We start from the raw sequence: 8,553 nt of genomic DNA, 5'->3' as shown, positions 1-8,553 counted from the left end.
GCAAAATGCATTGCGATTTAATTTAATAATTTCGACACACGTTATTTCTGCATCGAACAAATTGTCCCAAAATCTAGTCCTAGATAAAAACGCTAGAGCATGTACTTACAAACAAATAAACAATGAAAATGTCAAATTGAGTAATGCCCGATCTACCAGTTGTGCTCCAAACATAATTTTGCATATATACGTAAAAAGGAAAGTACACATGTAATATTTTGTCTAATATATTCTGAGAACATAGGAATAACGAAACTTATGAAATATCATCATTCTTTATTTAACTGTAACTAGAAACAATTATCTTTCTTAGGTTTGCGTCAATCGATTAAATAAACCATTATTATTAGTTTTATGTTGCGATGTCCGATTTTGTATTTTTTTTAGTTTTCTTTTCATGGTATTTGAACAATTTGATCTTAAGAAACCTATTTAAAGTATATCGCAATGATTTATGTAGTGTACTTATGACGTATATTTGCCTACATCGATTATTGAAAATCGTAAATTATAGATCTGTTTAAACGGTTTTCGGTTTAACCTAGTTTCAATATTGAAATTCCATCACTGTAAAGTGTTTTTCCGGTTTAAAACATCCGACCGATATATACTCATGTGACAGTCGATAAAGTATCTGATAACGTTAATGTAAATAAATATACGAGTTAGGTTCGCTTCATTAATAAGTGTGCATTGAAAGTATGCATTAAAGCCAGAAATAAAAATAACAACCGAAGTTGTATATCTTCATATTAGAATTACATGTACATGTAAGACAGCCACATAATATGACAACAACCCATACAATGGTTAAACATTTATTATGCAATACAACACGGAAATCAATATAATAATACAATTTTATTTCCCTTTGTGAAAATTTACAAAGTCGCATTTTTTTCCCGAAATTATTTTCAAATAATTTTCCCATCATAATATCTTATTTTACGAATATATTTAACTTTTCGTACCGTTTGTTACTTTTAATGTTACTTTTAATGAATATAAAAAAGGGCATACATGACCACACAGTTTATTTTAGTGCTGACCATTTTATGAATCAATCATGAGTGAATGTTAATATAGGAAACCAAATGTCAATATGGAATTATATTACATTCGACTATTATTTATATATATATATATATATATATATATATATATATATATATCTAAATATTTATAAATATTTAAAATGACTTCACCACAGGTGTTATACACAGTTGCACAACCTATCAGGTAACGTTTTTTATTGCGCTGTTTATTTAAAGTTTCGAAGTAAATTATCATCCGGGAATCTGCTTTTCGACAAGAACATCTACACAGAATTTATATTTCCGAGACACGGAATCATACAATGTAATCATTTAAAGATTCGAACAATGACAATCAAGAAACGGTTGCATGCATAATAACACATAATAAGTTAATACTGGTGTTGATTCTATTGCATTTCCCGTAAGAAACGTTTGCGTTTGAAATAGCGATACCAGAAAATTGCGTCTAATGAAATATTTTATGATCCGGCGATTGGTATCAGGAAAAGAATACAGTTTTAAAATTGTCTCTAGCTTAAAAGGAGTTGTATCTACAGATTGACAAAAGGTATTTTTTTAAATTGTGGGTCAAAGATTCAAACAATAAAATAACCTTCAACTAGTTAACAGAAAACACACTCTTAAAGTAGACATATAGTGAAAGTATGTGTTTTGTCCAACAGTCGTTCATAGTTCTGACTTGATAACATAATCAAGTGTTTCAAACGAAAAACAATGGGACACATGCAAAATGAAACAATATAAAAAGACAAATTAAACATCAACTAAAATAATAAATTGAGGTGAAACATTTTAAATTCAAATGTTTCTCAGAAGATATCATTAAGGAGGATATTATATATAAAACTCAAGTATGGGAACTCGTATGATAATACAATTATGCAAAACAAGCACTCGAAAAATTATCACGGCAAGGATGTTCTGTTAATAGGGATATAAATAGATAGTTTATGTTAAAGCTGTATCCTATGTACGTTTGGTGAAAAAAGTTGCTCTGATTCTGAAACAAAATACAAGCTTTAATAACCTATAAAAATGTTAACATCGCCTTTTGTTTACAATACATAATGGCTTAATGATAGTAAAACACCAATTTCATCAGGTATATGTCGCTGATATCATCCTTTAATGTTCTAATGACGGGTAAAACGATTAGTCGCCATATACCGGCCATACAGATAAAGAAAGATATTGAGTAGACACGCTACTCGGATAGATATGCTATATTCCTCTTTATTAATCTTCAAATATCGTTCTGTTTTGGTTTACAATCTACTCTACAATCTCTTTAAAGGGCTATATAGATCCACAATATATACATGTGTTATCAACTTGCATATTTGCACGAGTTCATAAATAAACATTTTAAGAAACCCTATTGGTTGAATCGTTACAAACACGAAACGGGAAATGCCAGAATTAATTTCATTTCCCCAATTCAAGTCAATAGTTGTATTAGAATTCGCATTTGTAAAAATCGCACTTATAAACAACTCTGTATCGACAATTCATGTGCGCATAACGTACTTCAAGACCATTTAAATGGTTGTACTTATGTTTACCAAATGAGACAAGCAAATGTTTTGAACATCAATCCTACATTTAAATAGTAGCGGTCTTTTCTAATTTAGATAGGCCCCTGTTACACTGCTTGTTTGAAGTTCAGTACTTAATGTCGACCACTTAAATCAGATATCAGATATCTCGAATTTTACGTATTGGTTGAGTGTTTATCTACCAAACATTGGCCGCTTATCCGTATATAATTTTATTATTTGGGAAATGGATCAATACATGGATTGAACCGTTGTTTTTAGAAGTTAGAATCATTTTATTTGGTGTGATATTTATTTGTTTATTTTTCATTTAAATTATTATATCTTCAAACATATGAATTGATTCTATATGTAGCAAACACAAGGAATAATATGATTTGATAACATATAACGAATATAAACCTGTCAAACAGGACATTACTGCACGAATTAAACTTTAAATTGAAATGTAAAAGGATCTTTGACATTTAAATGGAGCTGCAAAACGAAACTAAGAAAATATTATATCTTTTTGAAGGTTTGAATTTGGATATTCCGAGCGGATTAGATGATTTTAACGATATCAGGGAAACATATCGGAGTGAACAGAATATGTTTATATTGAAACTACTTTGATTTAAGCGAAAACACATATTTACGACGTGGTTCAAGTAGAGAAACGGCTTTAAACAAGCACGACTTTATCTGATGGAAAACTAAGTTATGACGTAATGGTCACACTAAGAAGCAAAAATCTGATTAATAATTTAACTTTTATTTTTTAATTTAATTTTATTAATTAAATTGTGTTTGTTTTGCTCCGAACTTCTAGAAACAAGTAATAATTCAAAATTCAATATCATTTTGAAACACAAAATTATAAATAGAACACCGTAACTTCCGGTTTGAAAAAAAAACAAGATGGACGGTCAATTTATTAATTGCGCAGCTTGTTATGAACATCGATTGCCTTTCATTAGATATTTATTTCATATTTATGTTGATTGCGTATCGTTAATTGTGTTCATATTGTATGGCCAAACCGTTAATGTTTTGTTTAAAAAACATTTTATGCGTGTTTTGCTTTCATTATTTGACCTTTTCCTGTACAATTGATTGTGAATTTTCTTCTGTAGTATATTCTCATCCGTAAAACATTTATCGTAAACTAATTGAAATGATATTCTCAAAATTTCCATATACATGTATACCATAATTAGATAGTGTCATTTTAAAATGCAAAATACGTAAGTGCTGGAAATGGGGATGGTAATGCCCAAGCACGAACTGGGGTTATTTCCATATATGTTAAGGAAACAAAACTACAGTTTTATTTATTGTTTTTTATGTGTTATATGTTTTTGGTCTATTGACACATACCTGCACATGACATAAGTTATATGATACCATTTATTCCAAGTGGACATTTTGTTTTGAAATGATAATGAGCAATAGCAATGAATTGTTTATTCATACCAATATTCGAAACAAAAGAATCAATTCACAAATATGACAAAATGTGGCACAAACAATACGTGACCTGGTATATACATGCTAGACAATGGGGTAATTTGGTACGAAGAATAAAATAGTTAAATGTAATTACATACTGAACTCATAAAGAAACTATGTTTAATGCTAGTAACAGCAACGTTCGTAACAGAAACACAATAAATATGTCTTAAGAGTAAAATAATTGTGTTCAATTTCAGGTTCCATTAGTCATACCAGCGATGAGTCACCATTGAACAGTTTAGGCAAAGGCTCTTTGCAAAACGAAAGGTCATCAAGTACTGATACATGTTCCCAAAGTTGTGGAGATGTTGAGAACAGAGTCGAGGAGACCGCTCTAAAAGCTTGTAGATCAGAGCTGTCATCTGAAGACTCCAGTGATCTAGAAGTAGATGGAGGTAGACGTGTTGATGACGTTGACACAAGCCATTGCAGGGCTGAAACCAATTCATCCGCATTAGCATATGGCACACGTAATTTTATCCATTATATTGCATGTTTTTAGTGTTGATATTGTACAAAATACCTGTATATATTTTAAACTTTGAACAGCCCTTTTAGCGCACTAAGATTTCGTTACAAATTAAATTTACAACAGATGGGCATAGGTTTAAGTACAATGATTTGACAGCTGTATCTGTCTGATTCTTATTTTAAGCATATTGACTAACCTTATGATGAGCGCCTCCATTTTGTGTTTGAACTGGTAATCACGGACGGTTATTATTCAGAGAATGGGAATGTTTTTTTTATGAAAATCGCTAAACATTCTGATCAATAACTTACATGAGACATGATATATGCTTTTACTGCTGCTTATATAATATGTAAAAATGAAAAAATGGCTAGCATGCATAAGTCTTGCAGGATATCATGTCACAACTGCGCAATACTTATAATTGTATAAATTATATTTATTTTCACAAACAGTGTGAGTAGGCAAAAAAAACGCACAACACAATTGCAATATAAGCATCAGTTGACATAAAGAGATACAGATACATAACACTAAAACCACAACATATTTCTGTTTTTTGTTTCAGATGTTGATCTACCGACTCCAAGTCTGTTTGTTTCAATGTAAGTTAATGTTTTGATTAAAAAACAGTTTGGCCTACCATAAATTGTACAATAACTGAACTGTTATGAATGCCAATGTTGCAAGAGATTTTAGTAAATGTTAAATGCATGTATAAAGAAACACAAAGTTTGATAAAAAAAATATCCATATAAACGTAATTGCAGTAGTTTAGTATTTTGATATGTTATTAATATGTGTTTTATACCAATATGGTCACGAAGACGTGTATAAATGTATACATTAGTAAATATACGCTGTATATCTAAAATATATCACTTTAATTTACAGACGCTATACTACAGTTATGTTTGATTTATTTCAGGTTCAGTGATGTGGATATGAATGGAGCTTCATCCATTGAGCAAGGTGAGATATATTTTTATTTTAATCGATGAATGTGTAATTATTACTAAAAGTCCATTTATTGATTTGTTCATGTTAAAATTTGGTAAACCTAAAATTACCATCCAAAACAATTTGATTAGTTAAAAAATATACTCTTAAAAACTATTTGTTATACTCTTATATTTCAATGTTTAAAATAATAAAACTGCTCATTATTTTTAAACCGAATGCTCATTCAGCAGCACCTGTAACTCGTTTATATGATATGAGACATTATCAAGGTTGGATCTCTGGTAAGGGTCCAAAGATATATCCGAAGCTTCAACTGTCCTCAATTTTAGTTATGCAATAATTGTATAGTTTTCATAACTTTAAGATACTGAAATGGTCTCCAAGGGTCATATGGTTTATATAGATGTGCTTATGAATGTCGCAAGGTGCCCATAGGTTCTCTTTCATTTCAAGTGAGCTTGCGAACTTGATATTTGTGTGTGCTTCAGTAGTCTTCTACACGGTGTGTTTGTAAGCACAATGATTTCGGTAACTTGAAAGGTAGATTATCAAGATAATATCAAGATAATAATAATCAGATACTTGAATAACACAAAGACTTGAGACATTGTAGTCTCTTAACAAAAAGACCCCAAACGATATTGTTTAGTAGTTCATATTGTTTGAGTTCATATAAATGATTGCTCAACCTATGTTACTTGGTAAAAGTAAGCCTCAGCCTGAATTTCATGTATCGGTGACATGAAAATCTATCTGATGAGTCTTAAATAGGGATCAAAGTATGACATTGTGTTAAATTGCCCGAATATTCTTCCTATTTGTGGCAAGTTTATTTTATTTAGTATTTTGCAAATATTTCAAGATACTTGCTAAATGGAGATTTGTAACATGATTGACATAAAATAAAATTAAAATCAAACTTTAAGAGTAGTTGTTGTGCACGCTAGTTTTTAATATTTTTTCTACAAATACAACACACGTTAACAAGAATAATTGAATCACGGCTTGGTAAGCTAGATAAGTAAAAGCCTTTTTAAATATTCATTTAAGAAATATCAGACTGGCCACACTTTATGAAAGCAAAACATATTTAAGAATTTGCATTTTAAACAGGCATGTTAATGCCAATTTAAGTTTTTTTCTACTACTACTACTTTTACTACTACTACTACCACTACTAATACTACTACTACAACTACTACTTCTGCTACTACTACGACTACTACTACTTCGACTACTACTACAACAACTACTGCTACTTGTCCGATCAATTAGTTTAATAAATAATTGCTTAAAAGACTTTATCACCGGTATTGCAGTGTATACACTGACTGTGTTCAGGATTTGTTATTGCAGATTATGTCGGAGAACTACCTCTGCCAAACCTTCCGTACTATGGGATGGATCCCAGCCGAACATGCTGTACTAACGGATAGGCGCATCATCTTTGTATCCATCCAAACCTACCAGTGTCAAATGGATATCACATCATGACCTAATTACATTCATGAACAAGAGCATTCATTATTGCACTAAAAGATGTTCTTATTGTTAATTTGGTATTTCAATAATTTATTTATGCTGTAGTTATTATGTATTTATAAACATTTGATCCCAGTACGTTAGAATAGCTAACATGTTTTCCAACCGGTGTTCATTATCACGATATTCATCGTGATTATAGTTATCGATGTATTGCACATTTAATGGAGAATAAGGTTGATTATCTATTTTTGTCAACGAACATAGAAATACTTAATTTATTTTATAACAAATGTTTACTTATGTAAGTTTTTTGAGGTTGTGAATGATGTGTTCAAGTATTTCTTGCCATAAAAGTATGATAACATATCCCTAGAACTATATTTTAACTGGGAATATGAAAACAAAACATGTTTGCTTTACTTGTATAGGATGTTTAAGGATCATTTGTGTATTTATTAGGACAAGTCAATTCAAGAAACACAAGTCATGAACAAATTGTTTTGCGTCTCTTAACAACCTCCTGTCTTTTATTTATGGCAAGTGACCGATTGCTTTCTCAAAACAGATCATTAAATTTAGCAACTGTTTACTAAAGCTGGGGTCATCGCATTGGTACATTTAGTCATGTTTTAAAATCTCAATTGCAATATATTTGTGTTCATTTTTCCCACTTTACATAAATTGCATTTATCTGGTTGAATATATACATTGACAAAATGCATAATATGTTTAGATAGATGTTCAGTGTGTGTTTTGTGTTTTGTAGAAAGGAAAAGGGAGACAATTAAATTGAATTATGAAATATTTACATATGGAGAACTTGGTTTACGCGTTTTAAAATATAGCTCGTCAATATATATTTTTGAAGGGAAATCATCCTTATCAATCAGCTTGATTATGATACTGTCATGTTAGTGAATATAATTTATTGTAGATATAATTATTCTAAATTATATATGCGGCCATAAATTCTGTTAACATTTTATGTTTACACGGGCATATAATTAATGTTTAAATGAAATGTTAGTGTGTAGAACTGTGTTTTAAAAAATGTTGAAATTGTAGACAATAAAACTACACAGAACACAATTAATGTTTTAAAATGTATGTCAATAAAACTTAAAGAGTACAATTTTGCTGCTTGTGTAGCACCTTTACAGTTTTGTCTTTTGTTTAACATTATTTAATCATTGAATTACAAATTTATTAATAACAACTTTCAAGCGGCATATTCTAGCGATACTGAATTTACGAAGAGGTATGCGCAATTCGTATTCAGAGAAACATTATATATTTCAAATTTGAATTGAAAAAATACTGATAACTAGAGGATAAACTATACGTTAGTCCACTTCGTACTAGCCTGACGAAGAAATACTTTTTAAATTTTAAATTTGCTTTGAATTTGAATGTATTGGTGAGTTTGTCCTTGTTTATTTTCAAAAAGAAGTGACGACAAATAACTATTTAAAAAAGTACCGTTTATTCTAAAAAAAACTAATTATAAAGAAGTGTCAATTTGGAA

At 30.0% G+C, this 8,553-nt stretch overlaps 1 protein-coding gene across 1 annotated transcript; it reads left to right on the top strand.

Annotated features, from left to right (window-relative positions):
* The first annotated feature begins 2,194 nt into the window (after positions 1 to 2,194).
* On the top strand, positions 2,195 to 8,160 carry LOC127869877 (uncharacterized). Its single transcript, XM_052412533.1, has 6 exons — positions 2,195 to 2,201; positions 2,786 to 2,896; positions 4,306 to 4,578; positions 5,149 to 5,185; positions 5,509 to 5,552; positions 6,900 to 8,160. Exons 1-6 carry the CDS (start codon positions 2,195 to 2,197, stop codon positions 6,977 to 6,979), a joined length of 552 nt encoding a protein of 183 aa, XP_052268493.1. The 3' UTR covers positions 6,980 to 8,160.
* Positions 8,161 to 8,553: the final 393 nt, after the last annotated feature.

The sequence above is a fragment of the Dreissena polymorpha genome, chromosome 2 (genome assembly GCF_020536995.1).
Source record: "Dreissena polymorpha isolate Duluth1 chromosome 2, UMN_Dpol_1.0, whole genome shotgun sequence".
NCBI lineage: Eukaryota > Metazoa > Mollusca > Bivalvia > Myida > Dreissenidae > Dreissena > Dreissena polymorpha.
The sequence above is the reverse complement of the archived record's forward strand: the minus strand, read 5'-3'. Positions and strand labels throughout refer to the sequence as shown.

What these genes read in the sequence shown, in the direction of transcription:
- LOC127869877 (XM_052412533.1), top strand. An exon ending in AGTTAGAATCATTTTATTTG is followed by an intron (nt 2,897 to 4,305) that starts GTGTGATATTTA and finishes GTTCAATTTCAG; the next exon opens with GTTCCATTAGTCATACCAGC. An exon ending in CGCATTAGCATATGGCACAC is followed by an intron (nt 4,579 to 5,148) that starts GTAATTTTATCC and finishes TTTTTGTTTCAG; the next exon opens with ATGTTGATCTACCGACTCCA.